General features: G+C 44.6%; 1 protein-coding gene across 1 annotated transcript in view; it reads left to right on the top strand.

The window, feature by feature from the left end:
* sypa (synaptophysin a) overlaps positions 1–16,017 on the top strand; it is a 22,664-nt gene extending 6,647 nt beyond the window's left edge. Inside the window, exons 3-8 of the mRNA XM_071512822.1 lie at positions 10,020–10,144; positions 11,654–11,852; positions 12,600–12,791; positions 13,394–13,609; positions 15,620–15,700; positions 15,942–16,017. Coding sequence (XP_071368923.1) covers positions 10,020–10,144; positions 11,654–11,852; positions 12,600–12,791; positions 13,394–13,609; positions 15,620–15,685 — 798 coding nt within the window. The 3' untranslated portion in view covers positions 15,686–15,700; positions 15,942–16,017. The remainder of the gene's footprint in view (positions 1–10,019; positions 10,145–11,653; positions 11,853–12,599; positions 12,792–13,393; positions 13,610–15,619; positions 15,701–15,941) is intronic.
* The last annotated feature ends 8,983 nt before the right edge of the window (positions 16,018–25,000 follow it).

Genomic DNA, 25,000 nt, shown 5'->3' with positions numbered 1-25,000 from the left:
GCATTGCCTTTTGTGGTACGCCTAGCTCATCGTTTTGATACTTTTGAATAAGTCGTTTTTGGATTGGCTCTTAGCTCATATATAACACTGTGGTTGTGTTTACCGTGTTTGCTGTCCGGGGAAAGACCCCCCCCCCCCCTCCCCCCTTTGAGTTTTCCCCTGGTAAATAAATGTTTTGAGGTTGGCAAAATGGCAGATTTTGAGCCACAGGAATTTTTGACAGAAGAGGTGACTCGTGCATGGCTAGTAAAACTTGACAAATCCCTATTGTGGAAATTGGTGGAATATTTGGATTTAGAGGTCCCAGAAAATGTCAGAAAGCCAGAGTTAATGGATAATATTCTTCTTCAGTGTAATCAGGAGGAAAGTGACAGGGAGGAACAGAGAGAGAGAGAGAGAGAGAGAGAGAGAGAGAGAGAGGCAGAGAGGCAACATGAGAAACTGAAGATGGAACAACAGAAGGCTAGGATGGCTATTGACTCTCGTAGGCTTGAGCAGCAGGCACAGTTTGATGTAAATAAATGTTTGCCTTTTGTGCCCAAGTTTGAGCATAAAAATGTTGAATCCTTCTTCGAAATGTTTGAAAAGATGGCTATACAGAGAGGATGGCCTGAGAGAGAGTGGGTAACGCTCATACAGGGAGCACTCATACCCCTTTTCCACCAACATGGAACGGGTTCCGTTCCAGTTCGCGCACCGAATTTTGAACCGTTCGGAGCATTTCGACCAAAAATAAATTGGTTTGGAACCTGAAAAGTTGGTTCCCAGCTGGAACCAAAAAATAGCAGGTTTTCAAGTGCGAACCGTGACATCAGTGGGCGTGTCATATTCTACAGGTTGGAAAGAGAGGATGGAAATAGTCGTCTACATCTTCTTATCATTAATAGTTGGTCCATGCTTGTTTTTTTGATAAAAACAAATATCTGTAATAACAGAACAAAAGCTCGCAGGTAATCAATGCGATCCACCATCTTGCTACTACTGTTTACCTCTGGTGTGCATTGTGCCACGCCCTCCTGATGACGCATCCTTGATTACAATGGTTCCGCTCAAAACTGGTGGAAACGCGGGCCTGTTCTCTAGATAGCACCAAGGTTCCAAGAATCCTGAAGGAACCGGTTCAAGAACCAGAGCTAATTTGGTGGAAAAGGAGCATCAGAGGGAAGGCTCAGGAGGCATACGTATGTGTCATTGGATCTAAGCAAAAGCGATGACTACAATGAGGTGAAAAAGGCAGTGCTAAGAGTGTACGAGTTGGTGCCTGAAGCCGATAGACTACAGCTCAGGACAGACAGGATAAAACCAGGTCAGACCTATGTAGATTTCGCACGGCAGCAGGAGATGGCTTTTGATAAGTGGCTGTGCACAAGTGAGGTTTATGACTATCAGCAAACGCGTGAGTTGATCCTGCTGGAGCAGTTTAAACAAAGCTTGCCAAAGGTTTTACAGACCTACCTGAATGAGCAGGAGCTGAGGAACGTAGCAAAGGCAGCAGAGGCGGCTGATAATTATGTGTAAGTCCATAAAGACTCATAGTGGGAGAGGTCTGGTGGTCAACTGAGAGGAACAGTGGATAGTGAGAGGGGTGTTGGTGGAAAGAACGGCGGGGGAGAGCGTCCCGTCCCGAGACCCCACGTAGGTGGGCGGTCCCAAAAACCAGCCTATTTCCTAGGTGAGATTATCTGTCACTATTGCCGTAAGCCAGGCCATATAAAGTCTCATTGCCCAATGCTGCGGAGAAGGGAGTCATCTAGAGTGGATTGTGGTCGTGCGTGAGGATGCAGAGATTGCAGGAGTTGTGAGCTCTTGTCAGACGGGTCGGTTGCCATAGAAGAGGGTTGAGGAGAGGTTTCAGTGACAGTTTTGCGGGATACAGGTTCTGGTCAGTCAGTGTTGCTGGCAGGAACAATTGACCTACCTGAGACGGCAGCTTTGGGGGCCTATGTGCCTGTTCACGAGCCAAGGACCACACCATCAACTGAATGCAAATGAGGATGTTTATTTAACAGATATGAATGATGAAGAGGAGACTGCGATGAATGGAGGATGAAGAGATGTAGGCGAATCATCTGCAGTGTGGGGAAGGTTTTGGCGACGGATCCGCCCTTGCTCCCGGGCATGGCAGCTGATCCCCAGGGGGCCCTGTAGTAGAGAGGAGGAGTGGAAAGAGAGGGAGAGAGAGAGGGAGAGCGAGAGAGATCGAGAGAAATGGGAGGGAGGTTGGGGCACGTAAACGAGAACGAACAGGTATGCTGGGCAGGTAGGCATTTAAAGGGAAACGACAGGAAGGGGAGTGATTGAGGTGTGGTCCTGCTCCCGAACCTCAGCTAATATAGCTCCAATTAAAGGTTTTGGAGGTGTCTACACTGCCGTCCCCTTATACCGAGTGTTTTTGCAGACTAATGTCTTTACTGGGTATGCTCAGGTGGGGGTGGCCCCGGACATGCCTGTGCAGGGTGTGAGTCTGCTGTTGGGAAATTATGTGGCAGAGAACCGAGTGGTAGTTACCCCAGTGGTGACACTGGTACCGTGTGAGGTCGACGAGACCAGGGTCCAGGAGAGGGAGTATCCAGAAACATTCCCAGTGTGTGCCGTAACCCATTCTCAGGCTAGGAGGAGTTTGAATGAGACCTCAGTTAGTGTGGAGGACAATGAGGGAGCCCAGGCCGAGAATGTGAGCACACATAAACAGGATAGTGCACAATCAGTGGAGTTGGCTGACACCATTTTTGCTCAGATGTGTGGGGGCAGTGATTTGCCGGCGTTTAGTCGCGATGCACTCGTGGCAGCACAGATCCCACACTAGACTCCCTTAGAAAGCTTTCAGTGACTCTGGAAGAGAGTAAAGAGATGGCAGAGGGATTGCATCTACAGGGTGAGGTGTTGATGAGGAAGTGGAGACCTCCAGACAGACCAGCCACGGAAGAGTGGAGTGTAGTTGAGCAGGTGGTACTGTCCCAGGGTTACCGAGAAGAGGTGTTGTGGTTAGGGCATGAAACCCCCATGGCAGGACATCTCGGCATCACGAAGACGCAGGCTAGGATCATGAGGCACTTCTACTGGCCTGGGCTACATAAGGATGTGGTAGCGTTTTGACGCTCCTGTCACCCATGTCAGGTGGCGGGTAAACCTAATCAGAAGGTGCCGTTAGCCCTGTTGAGTCCCATATCTGAGGTAGAAGAGCCGTTCTCTGAAGTAGTGATAGACTGTGTGGGGCCTTTGCCCAAGACCAAGAAAGTTTCTGCTGACCATTATGGATGTCACCACCCGTTTCTCTGAGGCTGTCCCATTAAGGAATATTAAAGCCAGAACCATAATCGAAGCCCTGGAAAGTTTCTTTTCTAGGTTTGGTCTGCCCAAACAGGTGCAGCATGATCAAGGCACTAATTTCGTGGCAGGAGTTTTTCAAGAGGTAGTGAGTGAGCTGGGCATTACGCAGGTGGTTTCGTCTGCCTGTCACCCTCAGTCGCAAGGGGGATTGGAAAGGGCTCATCAGACATTAAAAGGCATGATAAAAACCTATAGTGCACAGTATCCTGGAGACTGGGAATCTGCTGTGCCTTTTCTGTTGTTTGCCATGCAGGATTCAGTCAGTGAATCCACAGGGTTTACCCCTTTTGAGCCTGTGTTTGGTCATGGGGCTAGGGGTCCCCTGAAACTTGTTAAGGAAAGAATACTTGAGGCAAAAGCTGGAGAAACAATGCTGTCAACCTTTAAAGACAGATTGTGGTCTGCGTGTAAAGTGGCTAGAGACCACATGCAGGAGGCTCAGGGCCATATGAAGAGGAAGTATGATCGCAGGACAGTTAATACTTGGATCATACTTTGTCTTCACATGGCCCTGAGCCTCCTGCATGATAGGAAACACAGTTCGGCTCCTCTTGCGTGGGCTTCTGCTTCCATTTGTCCTTTTTGCGCCATGCCTTCAGACATGTGCTTCTAAAGCAAAAACTCTCTAGGGCCGGCCGCGCCCACAGGTGAAACCACCTACGGATTGGCAAACTCTGCCTCCCCTCAATCAACATCAGCCTTTCCCTCACAAACCTATCCTGCCTTTACCTTACCACCTAGAAAACATTATAAACGTCCTATCATAACAGTCCGTCTGGGTAGATTGGCTGCCATCTTGGAAATTTTGTAAAACCTTTGACAATCTTCGTCTCCTGAACCATAAGTCAAAATCACACTAAATTTGGTATGTGTGCTCCATGCAAATGCCCAAACAAAAATAACATTTTTTTGTACTGATTGGGTAAAAAATGGTGATGGAGATATTAGCCAATGACAACACAGTACCAAATCACACATTAATAGCATCTACTCATCTACTCATACTACTCAAACTGTCCTATCATAACATCCCTCCCCTCCTGTGGGAAGACAAAATATACAAAAGAATTTCTGCCATGACAACACCACCTTTTCTTATTTTATATTTATTCTAATACATTTTTTTTTAATTATATACACACTCTATACATTTATACTCACCCATCTCAAATCATCCTTACAAGAAGGAAAAGCCAAAAGTCCAAAACACGAGACAAAGAGTCAACGCCCAAACTGTGACATCAAAGTGAACACACTCCCTCAGCTAACATCATCCATGGGCATCCGGGACAGTGTGTCCGCCACAAGGTTCTCCTTCCTCGCCACATGATTCATAACCAAACTGTACGGCTGCAAAACCAACGACCACCTAAATACCCGCTGGTTAGCTGCTGCCTTGAACTTGGCCAGAAAGGTTAGTGGATTGTGGTCAAAGTGTTTCACAGCCAGCACAAGCGCCAACGCCTCCTTCTCAATAGTCGAATAGGCCTTCTGTTTGTTTAGCTTTTTTGAGAAATAGGCTACCGGTCTCTCAATTCCCACAGCATCTGCCTGTAACAGAACTGCACCCACTCCGACATCGCAGGCATCCACAGCGAGCTTAAAAGGTGCTCCAAAGTCTGGCACTAGCAGCACTGGCTCACAGGATAGTATGGCCTTCACTCCATCTAAAGCCTGTTCACAAGCTTCAGACCACATGAACTTCACCCTTCAGACCACATGAACTTCACCCTTCAGACCACATGAACTTCACCCTTCAGACCACATGAACTTCACCCTTCAGACCACATGAACTTCACTCTTCAGACCACATGAACTTCACCCCTTTCCTCAGCAAACTAGTCAGTGGCTCTGTAACCGCAGCAAAGTTTGGTACAAACCTGTGGTAAAACCCACACATGCCCAAAACCCTCATAACCTCTCTCCGGTTCCTTGGAGCGGGAAGATTACGGATAGCCTGGATCTCGGCAGGACGTGGCATCACCGTTCCTCGCCCCACCTGATGGCTCAAATACGTGACCTGCCCCTTACCAAATTCACACTTGGCCAAATTCACAACGAGACCAGCCTCACGAAGTCTTTCAAACAGCTGACGCAACTGCCAGACATGACATGCGTTCAGAATGGTTCACTCATTCCCTCACTCACTATTCCCCATGTAGTGTTTATATGGGCAACGACCGAACAAAATTTCAGACACTACAGTAAATATCATTGCATCAAAAAAATGCCCTGGATATTGGTGTGAGGCAGCGGCCAGCATCATGTTAACAAACCAAGCATCATGACAGCAGGTTGAAATGGACTCGGGTCGTATTGATTTTGACAAGTTTTGAACATTAAATTACAAATAAATTGTTGAAATTTTAATCATGTGCAAGTGTGGTTTTGTCAACTTTGGTGCCGTCTGCTAATGGCAGCAAGCTGTTTTGGTTTGGTAAACAAGCTTGTGAGCTAACGACTAGCACAAGCTTTCATATCACCTCCTGTCCTGCATTGGTGGATAAAGTAGTCAGCTGACCTGTAGTCAGCTGACCTGTAACGATGATTCCTGCAGTTTTGCTCTTGGTTCAAAATGGAGGAAACTGGGGCGCCCTGGTGGCTCACCGAGTAGGGCGCGTACCATTTGGCTCAGGCCTTCCCGTAGCGACCGTGGTCCTTTGCTGCATGTCCTACCCTCGCTCTCCCTCCCATACCTTCCTGTCTCTCTCTCACTATATCTCTCGAATAAAGCATAAAATGCCAAAAATAAAATCTTAAAAAAAAACAGAGGAAACTGGTCTGAGGAGTCCGATACATCTTTTGTTGATTTGCCAACGCTGTCAAGCGGTAAATAGACCAGTTTCTATTAGCTAACATGTTAGCTAGCTGCTTCTTCTTCTTCGGTAAGACACGATCACATTGCATTGTGGTATACAGGAGAAAGTGTAGGGTACACTGTCTGTTCACTACAATTTGTAGTGCATTGTGGGTATCTTATAGTGGACTATTTAGTGAATCAAATTAACCGTTGAGAATTCGGACACTAGCAGAAAATACACTATATAGTGCACTATTTTTGTAATAGGGAACGGTTTCGAACAGAGCTATGGTCTTGCCATGAGTCACTATGGACAACCACATCATCAGTATAGGTGAGCACATTGCTCAGTGCAGCGACAGTGTTCATCAGCCGCTGGAAAGTTTTTCATGCCAAAAGGGAGAACACTGCACACATACAGAGAATCCGGAGTGACAAAAGCTGACACCTCACGAGCCTGACTGGACAGGGGAACTTGCCAATAACCTTTTAACAAGTCCAACTTGGAAACCACTTGAGCCCCGCCAATCCGGTCAATACAATCCTCCAACCTGGGGATGGGGTTCCAGTTCAGCTGCTGCCTGGTCCATGAGCCAGGCAGCAGCTGAACTGGCTGAAGAGACGCTGTTATATTCAATATCTCAATCTCACTTCCTCTCACTTCCACTTCCACTTCCTCTCTCTCTCTCTCTCTTTCTCTCTCTCTCTCTTTCTCTCTCTCTCTCACTCTCTCTCACTCTCACTCTCACTCTCACTCTCTCTCACACACACACACACACACACACACACACACGCATACTGAGCAGGATGGCAGATGGTCAGATATGGTCCAACTCCCAGCTAGACTCTCTGTCCAATCCCCTGCCTGGCACAGTGTTTGTGTGTGTGAGTGTGTGGGTGGTGTGTGTGTGTGTGTGTGTGTGTGTGAGTGTGTGGGTGGTGTGTGTGTGGGTGGTGTGTGTGTGTGTGTGTGTGTGTGTGTGTGTGAGTGTGTGGGTGTGAGTGTGTGGGTGGTGTGTGTGTGGGTGTGGGTGTGGCAGCTCTAAGCCGGCTGCTAAGCGATGATTATTCTGCTTTACTGAAATGCGTCTATATGATGATGAAGAGCAGAGTGTTGTGTAGCTGAACGAAGCAGCAACAGGCTGCAGGTTCACTTCCCACTGTCAGTGATGTCATGTGACTGTCATGTGACTGTCTGACAGAACAGCCTGCTGGTAGAAGGGAATAGAACAGAATAGAGGTGAGAAGAGTCAGTAGAGTCAGTGACGTCCTGCAGTAGAAACCAGTCTCCACATCGTTCATCTCTCCTCTGTTATCTGGAGATTCAAACCTTTATTTAAGCCTCGAGAATCATTGAGGTTTCCCTTATTTGCAATGATGTTGAGATACAAATTTAAAAAAGAAAATACGCAGAGTTAAACAAATCAAATAAGAACAATACTCAGTGAAAACAATTGCACACTGAAGTGAAGTGGTTTGAGATCATAGTCTTGAATCTCAAACCATAGATAACAACATTAAATAACTCAAAAACAGGAAAACGGCGTAAAGAAAATGTATGAATAATTGTCCTCAGTGGGCTTCCGTAGTCTGCAGCAGAGAAACAGGCAGGAGGTTCACTGGGTCCAAACCTTTACAACTACAGAGACAATGAACTACAGTCTGTCCACCATTTTGAACTAGTGTCCGAATTCTCAACGGTTAATTTCATTCACTATATAGTTCACTATAAATACCCACAATGCACTGCAAACTGTAGTGTACAGATCATGTACCCTACAATTTCAACAAAGAAGAGTAGCTAGCTTGTGAGCTAGCTAATGTTAGCTGTCAGATGTCAGCAGACAGAACCACACCGTCACATGATTAGAATTTCAACAATTTATTTGTAATTTAATATTCAAAACTTTCTGAGTCCATTTTAACCCTCTGTCATGATGTTTGGTTTGTGTATGAGACGCTGCATCCGGCTGAGCATTGATATGAAACAGAGATGTTTAATGTACAATTACAATTTCACATTTGGCAGACGCTTTTATCCAAAGCGACTTACACAAGCAAGGTTCTAGTTAGGAGAGAACAACGAGAGTAAGTGTTAGAAAGCTAAGTTCTGGTCCAACAGGACATAGGTGCTACAAGGCAGTGCTATGAGGCAATGCATAGAGTGCATAGAAGCAAATTTATTTATTTTTTTTTGGTTACCCGGGCCATTAGGTGAGAAGGTATTTGCTAAAGAGCTGGGTCTTTATCCTTTTCTTAAGGATTCAGAGGGACTCTGCGGATCGAATGGAGTTTGGTAACTCGTTCCACCACCGGGGAACCACAGAAGAAGAGTCTGGCTAGAGACTTAGGGCCTTGCTGTGGTGGCAGAGGAGGAACCACAGAAGAAGAGTCTGGATAGAGACTTAGGGCCTTGCTGTGGTGGCAGAGGAGGAACCACAGAAGAAGAGTCTGGATAGAGACTTCAGCATCAGGCGCCGCTCCTTGGCAGAGCGTAGTGAGCGGGAGGGAGCGTAGACCTGAATGAGGGAGTTCAGGTCGGTCGGAGCCGTTTTGGTTATTGTTTTGTAGGCGAGCATCAAGGACTTGAACTTGATGGTGGCGACTGGGAGCCAGAGGAGGGAGATGAACAGCGGAGTGACATGTGCTCTGTTGGGCCGTGCCGCCACGTTCTGGATCATCTGCAGAGGTTTGAGCTACATGCCGGAGCCCTGCCAGGAAGGAGATGCAGTAGTCAAGGCTGATATTACAAGAGCCTGAACCAGGAGCTGAGCTGCATGTTCAGACAGGTAGGGTCTGATCTTCCTGATGTTGTACAGAGCAAATCCACATGACCGAGCAACAGAAGTCACATGATCCTTGAAGGTTAGCTGGTCATCAATCATGACACCCAAGTTTCTGGCAGACTTTGTGGGAATGAGCTCAGTTGATTGGAGCTGGATACTGATCTGTTGTTGTACAGAGGGACTGGCTGGGATGACAAGGAGCTCAGTCTTTGACAAGTTAAGCTGAAGGTGGCGTTCCTTCATCCAAGCCGAGATGTCGGCGAGGCATGCCGATATAATGTAGCGTCTGAAACTGAGTCATTCCTATGTTCCCAGAATCCTATGTTCCCCAGCTCTGTATAGAACATAATGGGAACCTGAAAAAGATTTTCCCCCAAGAGTTAGAGTCAAGTTTGAGTAAAATTTTATCCACAGGACCACCCAGACTCTTTAATATTCTCTGCCGGGTCAGATTTGACACATCAGGCCGATCAGTGTGAGTTTCTGCTTTATTAGACAGTCCCAGTAGAGAGAGACGGGACAGACCAGCAGAGAGATGGGACAGACCAGCAGAGAGACGGGACAGACCAGCAGAGAGACGGGACAGACCAGCAGAGGGACCGGGACAGACCAGCAGAGGGACGGGACAGACCAGCAGAGGGACGGGGACGGGACTCGGACCCGTCAGGACGGAGGCTCAGTGGGTCTGATGCTCTGCCAGCGGTCAGCATGGTTTAGAAGATGGTGGACCACAGCGATGAGACTAAAGAGACATTTCTACTTCTGCGTCAAAGCGTCTCCGTAGCTTCCTGCTCCTCCCAAACTGTAACCGGGCGACTCAAGACCAGAAGAGCTGTGATTGGCCGCTCGGTGGCTCCGCCTCCTGTCTCCTCCTGCGGGCCGACAGCGAAGACAACACGGAGGTTCAGACGTTCATCTGGACCACAGATCAGCTCCGATTATAAACTGAAAGAAAGATCCACAACATGAGTTTCACCTCGACTTCTTCTGTGGTGCCGAAGCAGAACTAATGCTCACACTATGATATCCTCTCTCTTTTCTATCTCTCCTCCTCCTCCTCCTCTCTCTCCTCCTCCTCTCTCTCTCTCCTTCTCCTTCTCCAGTTCTTCGCCATCTTTGCGTTCTCCACCTGTGGGAGTTATTCTGGGATGTTCCGGATGTCGGTGGACTGTAAGAACCGGACGGAGAGCGACCTGAGCATCGAGGTGGAGTTCGAGTATCCGTTCAGGTCAGTTCAGCTCCGACAGAACACACTGCATGGCTATCTGTCTGTCTGTCTACCTGTCTAACTGACCACCTGTCTAACTGACTGAGCTGTTTAACTGACCACCTGTCTAACTGTCCACCTGTCTAACTGACTGAGCTGTTTAACTGACCACCTGTCTAACTGACTGAGCTGTTTAACTGACCACCTGTCTAACTGTCCACCTGTCTAACTGACAAACTGTCTAACTGACCACCTGTCTAACTGACTGAGCTGTTTAACTGACCACCTGTCTAACTGACAAACTGTCTAACTGACCACCTGTCTAACTGACAAACTGTCTAACTGACCACTTGTCTAACTGACAAACTGTCTAACTGACCACCTGTCTAACTGACCACCTGTCTAACTGATTCAGCTGTCTAACTGACCACCTGTCTAACTGACTGAGCTGTTTAACTGACCACCTGTCTAACTGTCCACCTGTCTAACTGACAAACTGTCTAACTGACCACCTGTCTAACTGACTGAGCTGTTTAACTGACCACCTGTCTAACTGACAAACTGTCTAACTGACCACCTGTCTAACTGACAAACTGTCTAACTGACCACTTGTCTAACTGACAAACTGTCTAACTGACCACCTGTCTAACTGACCACCTGTCTAACTGATTCAGCTGTCTAACTGCCCACCTGTCTAACTGACTGAGCTGTTTAACTGCCCACCTGTCTAACTGTCCACCTGTCTAACTGCCCACCTGTCTAACTGATTCAGCTGTCTAACTGCCCACCTGTCTAACTGACTGAGCTGTTTAACTGCCCACCTGTCTAACTGTCCACCTGTCTAACTGCCCACCTGTCTAACTGTCCACCTGTCTAACTGCCCACCTGTCTAACTGATTCAGCTGTCTAACTGCCCACCTGTCTAACTGATTCAGCTGTCTAACTGACCACCTGTCTAACTGACTGAGCTGTTTAACTGACCACCTGTCTAACTGACAAACTGTCTAACTGCCCACCTGTCTAACTGACTGAGCTGTTTAACTGCCCACCTGTCTACCTGTCTAACTGATAAACTGTCTAACTGCCCACCTGTCTAACTGATTCAGCTGTCTAACTGCCCACCTGTCTAACTGATTCAGCTGTCTAACTGACCACCTGTCTAACTGACAAACTGTTTAATTGTCCACCTGTCTAACTGATAAACTGTCTAACTGTCCACCTGTCTAACTGATAAACTGTCTAACTGACAAACTGTCTAACTATCCACCTGTCTAACTGATAAACCAACACCAACCAACCATTTAGGAACACCCTAGCAACAACCTAGGACACCTTAGCAACCGCCTAGAAACACCCTAGCAACCACCTAACACACTTTAGCAACTGCCTAGAACCTGTCTAACTACTTGTGTGACTGACCACCTGTCTAACTGACTAACCTGTCCATCTCTCTCTCTCTCTCTCTCTCTCTCTCTCTCTCTCTGTCTCTCTCTCTCTCTCTCTCTCTCTCTCTCTCTCTCTCCCTCCCAGACTGCACCAGGTGTATTTTGACGCTCCCACCTGTAAGGGCGGGAACCCGGAGCGTCTCTTCCTGGTCGGAGACTACTCTTCCTCCGCTGAGTTCTTCGTCACCATCGGCGTCTTCGCCTTCCTCTACTCCACCGCGGCTCTCAGCATCTACGTCTTCGCCTTCGACAAATACAAGGAGAACAACAAGGGGCCGCTGATCGTGAGTCTGGACAAATCCTCCTTCTGACTGGTGGGCTGACGAAGCCTCCTGAGCCAGCTTAGCTTAGCTACAAAGCTAGTCAGAGTAAATTTGAGTTAATATACAAACTCTTTGGGTAAATGAAAACAGCAACTTAAAATCTGAGATAAGATGCGGCTCTTTTTCTTTGAACTGATTTTGCTGTCGTTTATCTGTTGCAGCCTACAGTCTTTATTTTAGAAGAAAAACAAAACCAATGCTTCCTTTACATAGAAAAGTGTTAAAAAGTCTTTATTCCATTGGCTTGTTCAAAGAACAAAAACGCTCCAACACGTTTCAGCATCGGCCTTCACTTCAAACAATCCCATGTTCAGTATTATTATTGTTGTGTTGTTATCATGTTGGGCCAGAGCCGACGCTGAGCTGACCTCAGCCGACCTTCAGAAGGGGAATGTTTAATGTATTCAGTTTAGCTATTTCTTCGCTCTTACTGGCTAAAATTCTGTTGTGTTGTTTGTAGCTGCTTCTCTAGTCTCAGTACAGCAGCCATGTTGGTTTGTTTTTGGGCGTGGCAGCTGCTGTCGGACCAGTGACATCACAGTACTGACCTCTGCTGAAGTGAACCCTGGGAAATGTAGTGCAAAACACCACAGCAATGGTCGCTTTTCACCAAAATCAAGAATAAAGAAAAAACAGGAATTCATAGTGTGTGTGTGTGTGTGTGTGTGTGTGTGTGTGTGTGTGTGTGTGTGTGTGTGTGTGTGACAGGACCTGGGTGTGACGGCAGTGTTTACCTTCATGTGGTTGGTCAGTTCGGCGGCCTGGGCTAAAGGTCTGTCTGATGTGAAGACGGCCACCGATCCGGACAAGGTGCTCACTCTGATCTCCGCCTGCGAAGACCTCGCCAACCGCTGCCGCGAGGTTCACGACCCCGTGATGTCAGGACTCAACACCTCTGTGGTGAGAGGGGTTTAAAACTCTGAACCTCTGTGGTGAGAGGGGTTTAAAACTCTGAACCTCTGTGGTGGGAGGGGTTTAAACCACTGAACCTCTGTGGTGAGAGGGGTTTAAAACTCTGAACCTCTGTGGTGGGAGGGGTTTAAAACTCTGAACCTCTGTGGTGGGAGGGGTTTAAAACTCCGAACCTCTGTGGTGAGAAGTTTAAAACACTGAACCTCTGTGGTGGGAGGGGTTTAAAACTCTGAACCTCTGTGGTGAGAAGTTTAAAACTCTGAACCTCTGTGGTGGGAGGGGTTTAAAACTCTGAACCTCTGTGGTGAGAGGGGTTTAAAACACTGAACCTCTGTGGTTCTCTCCTCTCCTCTCCTCTCCTCTTCTCTCCTCTCCTCTCCTCCTCTCCTCCTCTCTTCTCTTCTCTTCTCTTCTCTCCTCCTCTCTCCTCTCCTCCTCTCCTCTCCTCTCCTCTCCTCTCCTCTCTTCTCTTCTCTTCTCTTCTCTTCTCTTCTCTTCTCTCCTCCTCTCTCCTCTCTTCTCCTCTCCTCCTCTCTTCTCCTCTCTTCTCTTCTCTTCTCTCCTCCTCTCTCCTCTCTTCTTCCTCCCAGGCGTTTGGTTTCATCAACCTGATCCTGTGGGGGGGAAACCTGTGGTTCGTGTTTAAGGAGACGGGCATCATCGCTCCCTTCATGCGAGCTCCTCCTCCTCAGGAGAAGCAGGCTGCGCCGGACGCTTACGCCCAGCAGGGGGCGTACGAGCAAGATCCGTACGCCAGCAACCAGGGAGGCTACCAGCCGGACTACAGCCAGCAGGGCTACAACCAGGTGACACACTGAGCGCCCCCTGCAGGCCACTGACAGCAACACATACTGTAGAATACAATGGCAGCAGTAGTAGCAGTAATAGCAGTAGCAGTAGTAGTTTTTTATTTATTTGAATTTTATTTGATAGGGATGATGCAATTTAACATAGTTCCAATACAGAGCATGAATCTGATGCACAGAGAGTTTATAGCTATTGCTAATTTTCAACTCTTGTCCCTAGTTGGGCTTTTACATGTACAGTGTAATTAAAATATACAGATTTCAGTATCATAAAACCACAATACACTACAGATATGGAAATACAATAAAATACACATACCACAATACACCAATACACATACACCATACACCAATAGTAATTTAGAGTACAATTAGCTAAAAATGAGTACAGCTCTGGTTTGCTTTTAGCCGGCACTTAACCTTTGTTGTAAAAGATTTTATATCTGGAATTAATTTGATTTTAGTTGGTAATGTGTTCCAGAGTTGACAGCCCTTTATAGAGAAAGCTGACTGTCCAAATTTAGATCTGTGATGTGGTATTTTACAGCTGCCATTCACCAGGCTCCTAGTTACTCTGTTACTGTCTTGTCTTTGGAAATATCTGGAAAGAGGCTCTGGGGCTCGACTGTTGATACATGTGAAAAATAATTTGAGAAAACAAAAGTGAGTAAAGCTCTCAAGGCTAAGTAGATTGTATCTTTTTAGTATGTGACAGTGATGCCACCAGACAGGCTTTTTGTCCATTATCTTCAGTGCCTGATTGTATAAGGATGTGAGGTGTCTGACTGTAGACGGTGCTGCTTGAGCCCATACTGTCATACAATATGAAAAATGAGAGAAAATCATAGAGTGCATAAATAACTGGGCTGCCTGAGTGGGTATATAGTGCCTGATTAATTTGAAACAATTATGGTTGGTCTTTACTGTTTTTGAAATCTTCTTTACATGTTTATCAAATTTAAGTTGTGGATCTAAGATTATTCCTAAGAACTTGAAATCATTGACCTCCTTTATTTCTTCATTCCGTATCTTGATTTTAAAATTTTTAAGTGAGCCCTGTTTTCTAATGGAGAAACACATAGAAACAGTTTTTTTTTAAATTCAATACAAGATGATTATGTTGCAGCCACTGATGGACATCATCCAAATATGCAGTTAGGATCTTCGCTGCCTTGCTAGGTGATTTAGCTGGTACATATAAGACCGCGTCATCTGCATAAAGCTGGCAGCCGGCCTCTGGGCAGGTCGTTTATAAACAGACTGAAAAGCAGCGGACCAAGGATTGAACCTTGGGGAATACCCATTCTGTTGTTTAAAAGGGACGACTTTTCTTGGTCAACTTTCACACACTGCTCTCTAGTCTGAAGATATGACTCAAACCAATCAACTGCTTGTTTAGAAAAATTGAATGTAGACAACTTAGACAGGAGAATGCCGTGGTGTCAAACGTCTTCTTCAGGTCAAGAAACACTCAAGCCCCCACGACATTACCCCCATCCAAGGAACGCTTTACATTTTCAATGAAATAATGATTTGCAGTTTCTGTGGAGTATTTTGGTCTAAAACCAAATTGTTGTGAATGAAGGAGTTGATTGGTCTCTAGATGGTCAACTAGCTGTGCTGCCACAACCTTCTCAAGTACACAGGACAGGACAGGAAGAACAGAAATAGGGCGATAGTTGCATATCAGATCATGATCCCCTGCTTTGAAGACTGGTGTAATGACTGCTTTTTTCCAGTTATTTGGGAATTTGCTGGTCCTAATTGATAAATTGATGAGATGAGTCACAGGTCTTATCAATATAGAGCTGTATTTCTTAATGAAACAAGTGTCCAAATTATAAATGTCTTTTGCCTTAGAATTTGCAGTAGCAGTAGTAGCGGTGGTAGTAGTATTTGTAATAGTAGTCAATGTGAATTAGTATATTTTACTCTCTGAGTACCAGTCTCCATGACGACAGAACAGATGTCAGGTCAGTTCATGTTGTTCCTGCCTGTCGTCTCCTGCAGGAGGCGGAGTTCGGTCAGGGTTACGGACAGCAGGGGGCGCCGACCTCCTTCTCCAATCAGATGTGAGCAGACAGGAAGCAGGTGAGTCACACAGGAAGTAGTGGCTTAGAGGTCACTTCCTGTTTGGTCAGATAAATTCTATGAGGAGCAAAAATAATTTATTCTTAAAATCACAGTTTCAAACAGCTTTGTGTGTGTGTGTGTGTGGGGGGGGGGTGTTAGGTGTGTCTGTCTGTGTGTGTGTGTGTGGGGGGGGGGGGTGTATTACATGAGTGTTTCATTCTATCAACACTTTCTCATCTTCTTCCTTTTTCCTCCACAGAGGCGTTGGAGTGAACAACAAGTGGGTCGCCTACAACCTACCCACAATGCAACACTCCTGCGCAGTTAAAGTGGGGAGGGTGGGGTGGGGGGAGGGGCTTGGGTGGAGGGGGGGGGGGTGATGAAGGAGAGGAGGAGTGTAGATGTTCACTATATTGATCGATGTGTAAATGAAAAGAGAGTTATAACGAATCCATAACTTGAACAAAGCACCAAAACAACGAAGAGGTTGAAAAACTACAAAACGCATCAAAATAAATTTATGAAACAACGGATGATGTTGATAAGAATTCATCATATTGAAATACAGAATCTCTTGAGAGAATGTATTTGTTTGTGTTGTATAGAACAAATATATAGACTGAACTCTTTCTCAATGTTTCCTCCTGTTCTGCTGAGAAAACTGAAAACTTCCAACCAACAGGCATGAAGCTGCTGTTCAGACCAGGTCCCACAGCAAACCACTTCCAAACCACTTCCAAACCACTTCCAAACCATATACAAATTAGTTCCAAACTACATCCAAACCACATGCAAACCACTTCAAACCACATCCAAATTCAAACCACATCCAAATCCAAACCACTTGCAAATCCAAACCGCATCCAAATTAGTTCCAGACCCAAACCACAGCCATACCAAATCTAAACCACATTCAAATCCAAACCCCATCTGAATCCAAATCACATCCAAACTAGTTCCAAACCCAAACCACATCCAAATCCAGATGGAAATGCAGCTAGGCCTCCTTCCCACCTGCATTAACCTGTGTTCTGCTGATCAGACTGTAATCTAATCTAATCCAGGTCCAAACACATTGAAGATCTGATGGTCCAGACCGGCTGGAGACATTTCATTAACAACAAACTGTAAACACCAGTCTCCAATCCACAGAAAAGAAACCTTCGTGCAGGAATCCAACCAGGAAGCAAACAGAAACCAACAGGCAGTAAAGACCAGGAGAGGAAGTGATACGCGTGACAATCTGCTGAGGGAAAGAGAACCAGGTTTCTGTTACTGGAGACAGCAGGTCTAAATCTAGTCCGGTTCCATCAGATCTAAACAGTCTGGATAGATGTGGATCAGACCAGGAAGCAGCTGCAGACCCTCAGACAGCAGGAGGAGGAACCTGGGGCTGGATCAATGTGTTCTTAAGACAGATCTGAAGAAATGACATAAGAGGAAAATTTAGGAAGTTCTTAAGAAGGCTCTTAAGTGCAATTCCTCAATATTTTCTTAGTAAAAGTCTCATTTTTTTTATGAATTTCTTTAATTTTCCTACTTAAGAACTTCTCAAAAAAGGCCTGAATCAATTCTGGTTAATAAACTTTAGGCTTACTGCCATTGAGGCTAGGAGACAAGGCTAGGAGACTAGGAGACAAGGCTAGGAGGCTAGGAGACAAGGCTAGGAGGCTAGGAGACAGGCTAGGAGGCTAGGAGACAAGGCTAGGAGACTAGGAGACAAGGCTAGGAGGCTAGGAGACAGGCTAGGAGGCAACCCAAAGTGCTTCCATCTACAAAACAATTGTGGAAAAACCTATTTAGAGCAACTAGAGCAAAGATTTAAACATTGGTTGCTGTTAACTGTAAAATCTGCAGCTTATTTCCAACAGACATGAGACAGAGGCCTACCTGGCCCTACACCAAATAAAGCTTTACAATAAATGTTCATCTTAATGTTAGGTGTAGGGGAACCTATGAAGACTTTGAACTATAACCTACTTGTCTAAAATGTGTTTAAATATATGATATTAGAGGCTTACCTTTTCACTGTAGGAGTTTTAAGACAGGTGAAGGGCCGTCTGAAAGTTAAGAAGAAAATCAACAACAAATTTGACAACTTTCATTTCAAGAATACCATTTATTCCTAAGTTTTTTCTTAGGAAGAAACATAAGAAGAAAGTTAAGAAAATATATAAGAACTGTTTTTGAGAATAGCATTTTTTCCTATTTTTTTCCTGAAGACTAAAATTAAGAAAAAAATGGCACTTGAGAAGATTTTTTTTCTGAAGAGGGTTTTGTGAATCCAGCCCCTGGTCTGCTTTGATGCAGCTGCTGTCAGAGTGAACAGTCCAGCCTGAAGACCAGGTTCCTCCTGCTGACTGAGGGTCTGACAACAGCTGCATCAAACTCTTCTTCTTCTTCTTCTTCTTCTTCTCCTGTTTCCTGCAGTAAACCTGCTGTCTAACCAGACTTCCTCCTCTGCTAAACTAACAAAATGTTTTTAGCAACACGACTTCCTGAGCGTCTGCCGTCTCACTGCATGTAAACATTAGGAAGTGATGTCATCATAGTGTGACGCAGGAGACAGATGTCATGTGACTCCAGGTGTTAGTCATCATATCTAATCCAGTCTGGACACCAGCTTCATGCTCACACCAGGGGGAATCCGGATCCAAAATGGCTCCTCTCTACAATTTGCACTGTTTTTGTGTTTTGTTGAAGCTTCGTTCGTCCGTCTCACATTCCTCCTCCTCCTCTCTCCACATGAGAGACGAGGACGCTGCAGAAATGTCCATCTAACTAATTATCTTAACTGTCTTGAAATCTTATTTTACTTGAAACAAGTGACACAAAACCTGCGGTTGGAGATGATTCCACTGGTTTCTAATGCAGCTCGGCAGCGTTTTACTAAAATCTGAAATATGTTTCACTTCTAAAACGCTGTGAGGAAACTGATAGAAAACAACAACACCTCCTCTCTATTGGAAAAAAAAGGAGAAAAAAGAGACCAATCAGACCGCCTGCTGCTGTATTATCTGACTCAAAAAGAAAAAAGAAAGCTCCCTAACCGGCCAATCACAGACGAGGTGACGTCACCTCCAGACAAAACCTCAGCGGTCCAAAAAGCATCAGGTTTTGGTGTCAGTCAGGATCAAAGAGCGAGGGCTTCTTTCTAGAGCCGCCATTTTGCACCGAGAGACGTTCAACAATCATACAGGGAGAGATCCATCAGAGAAGAGGAGAGAGACCAGTTTCTCCACCACAGGAGCAGGAGAGAGACCAGAATGCATTGCAGGAGCAGGAGAGAGACCAGAATGCATTGCAGGAGCAGGAGAGAGACCAGAATGCATTGCAGGAGCAGGAGAGAGACCAGAATGCACTGCAGCAGAGAGACAGGATGAGGTTTGAGGAAGGAGGACAACTCTCACTCAGAGAAACCCTCTCTCTCTCTCTCTCTGTCTCTCTCTCTCTCTCTCTCTCTCTTTGCCATCATCCAGGTCGTCATCCTGGTGCCAGCAGGGGGCCGGCCCCGCCTCACCCCGCCGGCCGGTCTCTCTCTCTGTGTGTCTCTCTCTCTGTCTCTCTCTCTCTGTCTCTCTCTCTGTGTGTGTGTGTGTCTCTCTCTCTCTCTCTCTCTCTCTGTCTCTCTCTCTCTGTCTCTCTCTCTCTCTGTCTCTCTCTCTCTCTGTCTCTCTCTCTCTGTCTCTCTCTCTGTCTCTCTCTCTCTCTGTCTCTCTCTCTGTCTCTCTCTCTCTCTCTCTCTCTCTCTCTCCATGTACAACCCACAGCTGAAAGCAACAAGTCCACTCCTCTTCTCAGGAGGTTGTTGAAAAGCATTCTGGGAAATGTAGTAAATCCCTAACTAGGCAGGCTGAGGAAAGTAGCTTCACCTGAACAGTAAATTTTAAGCTGCACTTGTGGAATCATCTCAACTGGTTTTAAGAAAAGAAAAAAAGATTTTAAGCTTGAAGACACGAGATTCAAAACTTTACGACTCGATGAAGCAGCATGAAGACAGATGGACGTTTCTCACAGCGCACAAAGACAACAGAGTTGTTGTTGTTGTTGTAGTTTTTTTGTTTTTTTTTAAATGTTATCCACACCGCTCGACCAATCAGCAGTGGGCATGAGCTGTTTGTTAATACTGAGAAATGTTGTAAAGGAATATTTATGGAACTTTCTGGAAAATCTTGTTGCTTCTTTTGGTTCTTCTGGAAATGAAAAGCTGTTTAGTCGGTTTCTTCCTCCGCATGGTGACGTCTTCTTCTGCTGTGATGTACAGTACTGATGTGACCCCTGTTCTCCTGTACAGGCTGCCTGTGTGTGTGTGTGTGTGTGTGTGTGTGTGTGTGTGTGTGTGTGTGTGTGTGTGTGTTGGGACGGAGACTGTGTGTGTGTGTGTGTGTGTTGGAAATAGTAAATGACTAGCTGTGTGTGTGTTTTCAGTTTCATTACCTGTCGATGTTCCCTCTCTCTCTCTCCCTCTCTGTCTCTCTCTCTCTCTCTCTTTCTGCATCCCCTCTTCCTTTTTTATTTCTTTCTTCTTGCTTTCTTCCCTTATCTTCCCCTTTCTCTTCTTTTCCTTGTTTTCTTAAATTTTCTTTTTTCTATTCTTTTTCCTATCCCTTTCTTCTTCTCTTCTTTCTGCTCTTCCCTCTCTCCTCTCTTCCTCTCCTTGTCTCCTCTCCTTGTCTCCTCTCCTCTCCTCCTCTCCTTGTCTCCTCTCCTCTCCTCCTCTCTGTTTTGTAGATAGTCGTTGTTCTTCTTGTCGTTCTTCTTGTGACTCTCCTCCGGCTCTGTGATGTAACTTCCTGTAAAATGATATTCTGTTCAGCATCGGTTACCACGGCAACAGTGGCGGTGTTGACAACAGTGTGTGTGTGTGTGTGTGTGTGAATCGTTGCTATGGAGAACCCCCCCCCCCCCCCCCTGCTGTGTTTATTCTATGGATCCAGTGGAAAAGTTTCAATAAAGAAGAAACTCATCAGTCTGTTTCTGTTTTAATGGTCGGAGGAGGAGGAGGAGGAGGAGGAGGAGGAGGAGGAGGAGGGATGAAGAGCGAACAGATGAGTGAGTGAGTGAGTGAGTGAATGAGTTAATTAGTTAATAGCTGAAAGAATGAATGAATAAATGGCTGAATGAACTAACAAATAAAAGAGAGATTTAAGAAAACTGGGAGACAGGTGAAGGACTGAATCATGTTCTTCAGCGTTTTGTTGAGCCTGGTCAAGCTGGTCTGGACCGAGCGGAGGTCTGGCAGCTGGTCTGGACCGAGCGGAGGTCTGGCAGCTGGTCTGGACCGAGCGGAGGTCTGGCAGCTGGTCTGGACTCAATCTCTGAACCCATCGTCTATCGGTCTGATGACGATGGGCCAATATTTGGGGGTTTCCGGTGTAGCCAGCGGACATCCGGGCCAAGACTTCCTCTTCCTGAGCCGGTCTGTTTACAGTCCGATTAGCGACTTGAGACACGAGAGTCGAACATTTTTCCACACAAAACACAAACATCGATACTTTCTGTAGGTGTTTTAGGTCCGGACGACATTTGGGCTAATCTCTATAAACAGATATCTGCATATGAGACTCGTCTCTCAGCTCCGACTCCGTTCTCATGTCTCAAGTTGCTAATTGGACTGTAAACAATGACCGGAGCACGGAAGAGGAAGTCTTGGCCCGGATGTCCACTGGCTGCACCGGAAACCCCCAAATATTGGCTGTCGCCCCCAGAGTCTAATCGTCGGACCGATAGACGATGGGTTCAGAGATCGGTCTGGACTGAGCAGCTGGTCCAGATGAGTACTAAGTGAAGAGTGAAGCGCTTTGATCAGTCAGAATCTCTTTCCAGGATCCAGCTCAGCAGAAACACTGAAACAACGTCTGTGCGACACTCTGGTGTTTTGCCTGTGGAGAGCGAGGTGTGGAACCCAGCGGGACCAGGACCGAGCCGAAGACCTGAAGACCTGAAGACCTGAAGTCCAACCGGTCTGCAACAAGGACTTCAAGTAAAGGTTTTGGCTCAAAGCGTCTCGGAGCGGCAGGAGAGTCAACTGACTGACATTCACACTGAGAAATATGATCTCATGGCGCTTTTCCACCGCATGGTACCGGCTCGACTCAACTCGCCTTTTTTGGTTTTCCACTGGCCAAGTACCAGGTACCAGGTACCATACTACCTGGTACCTGGTACTTTTTTTCGTAGCACCTCCGTCGAGGTTCCAAGCGAGCTGATGCGAGCTGAGGAGATACCAAAAGGAGACGTGAAAACACTGCAGACCACTGATTGGTCAGAGAATCGTCATCGTGACACGGGCTAATGCTAACGTTAGCTAGCAGGTTAGCTTACCCTCTTGCGTCGCCTTGAGCAGCCAGAGAGCAGTCTGCTGTCTCGCTGCCTTCAGCCTCTTCTGAAATAAAATCTGTTTCCTTGCTGTGATACCGAGAATCAAGAACACCGTCCCTTCGATATCCTCCATTGTTGCTGTGTGTGTCGCGTTTCATGCGGCGTTGTGGCGTCGCTATGACGACCAGTTGTGGGGGGTGGGGCACATTGAGGGGGTACTATCTGCAGTGGAAAACCTTACTACCAAAAGCGAGTTGAGTCGAGGCGAGGCGAGTTGAGCCGGTACCATGCGGTGGAAAAGCGGCATAACAAACACATGATCTAACAAACACATGATCTAACAAACACATGATCTAACAAACAACAAACACATGAACTAACAAACACATGATCTAACAAACACATGATCTAACAAACACATGATCTAACAAACACATGATCTAACAAACACATGATCTAACAAACAACAAACACATGAACTAACAAACACATGAACTAACAAACACATGATCTAACAAACAAACACATGAACTAACAAACAACAAACACATGATCTAACAAACACATGATCTAACAAACAACAAACACATGAACTAACAAACACATGATCTAACAAACACATGATCTAACAAACAACAAACACATGAACTAACAAACACATGAACTAACTAACACATGATCTAACAAACAAACACATGAACTAACAAACAACAAACATGAACTAACAAACAACAAACACATGAACTAACAAACACATGATCTAACAAACACATGATCTAACAAACAAACACATGAACTAACAAACAACAAACACATGAACTAACAAACACATGATCTAACAAACACATGATCTAACAAACAACAAACACATGAACTAACAAACACATGATCTAACAAACAAACACATGAACTAACAAACAACAAACACATGAACTAACAAACAACAAACACATGAACTAACAAACACATGATCTAACAAACACATGATCTAACAAACAACAAACACATGAACTAACAAACACATGATCTAACAAACAACAAACACATGAACTAACAAACACATGAACTAACAAACAACAAACACATGAACTAACAACACATGATCTAACAAACACATGATCTAACAAACACATGATCTAACAAACAACAAACACATGAACTAACAAACACATGATCTAACAAACACATGATCTAACAAACACATGATCTAACAAACACATGATCTAACAAACACATGATCTAACAAACAACAAACACATGAACTAACAAACACATGAACTAACAAACACATGATCTAACAAACAAACACATGAACTAACAAACAAAACAAACACATGATCTAACAAACACATGATCTAACAAACAACAAACACATGAACTAACAACACATGATCTAACAACACATGATCTAACAAAACAACAAACACATGAACTAACAAACACATGAACTAACAAACACATGATCTAACAAACAAACACACATGATCTAACAAACACAGGAACAAACACATGAACTAACAAACAACAAACACATGAACTAACAAACACATGATCTAACAAACACATGATCTAACAAACACATGAACTAACAAACAACAAACACATGAACTAACAAACACATGATCTAACAAACACATGATCTAACAAACAACAAACACATGAACTAACAAACACATGATCTAACAAACAACACATGAACTAACAAACAACAAACACATGAACTAACAAACAACAAACACATGAACTAACAAACACATGATCTAACAAACACATGATCTAACAAACAACAAACACATGAACTAACAAACACATGATCTAACAAACAACAAACACATGAACTAACAAACACATGAACTAACAAACAACAAACACATGAACTAACAAACACATGATCTAACAAACAACAAACACATGAACTAACAAACACATGATCTAACAAACAAACACATGATCTAACAAACACATGAACTAACAAACACATGATCTAACAAACAACAAACACATGAACTAACAAACACATGATCTAACAAACAAACACATGATCTAACAAACACATGAACTAACAAACACATGATCTAACAAACAAACACATGAACTAACAAACACCAAACACATGAACTAACAAACAACAAACACATGAACTAACAAACAACAAACACATGAACTAACAAACACATGAACTAACAAACACATGATCTAACAAACAACAAACACATGAACTAACAAACACATGAACTAACAAATACATGAACTAACAAACACATGATCTAACAAACAAACACATGAACTAACAAACAACAAACACATGAACTAACAAACAACAAACACATGAACTAACAAACACATGAACTAACAAACACATGATCTAACAAACACATGAACTAACAAACACATGATCTAACAAACAAACACATGATCTAACAAACAACAAACACATGAACTAACAAACACATGAACTAACAAACACATGAACTAACAAACAAACACATGAACTAACAAACAACAAACACATGAACTAACAAACAACAAACACATTAACTAACAAACAAATGAACTAACAAACACATGATCTAACAAACACATGAACTAACAAACACATGAACTAACAAACACATGAACTAACAAACAACAAACACATGAACTAACAAACACATGATCTAACAAACACATGAACTAACAAACACATGAACTAACAAACAACAAACACATGAACTAACAAACACATGAACTAACAAACACATGATCTAACACATGAACTAACAAACAACAAACACATGATCTAACAAACACATGAACTAACAAACACATGAACTAACAAACACATGATCTAACAAACACATGATCTAACAAACAACAAACACATGAACTAACAAACACATGAACTAACAAACACATGATCTAACAAACAACAAACACATGAACTAACAAACACATGAACTAACAAACACATGATCTAACAAACAACAAACACATGATCTAACAAACACATGATCTAAC

This window comes from Centroberyx affinis, unplaced genomic scaffold (genome assembly GCF_046629955.1).
Source record: "Centroberyx affinis isolate AG114_WGS23_722 - 3 ecotype Tasmania unplaced genomic scaffold, CSIRO-AGI_Caff_v1 ptg006557l_1, whole genome shotgun sequence".
In the NCBI taxonomy this organism is placed as follows: Eukaryota; Metazoa; Chordata; class Actinopteri; order Beryciformes; family Berycidae; genus Centroberyx; species Centroberyx affinis.
Note: the sequence above shows the minus strand (reverse complement) of the source record. Positions and strands in the feature narration are given on the sequence as shown.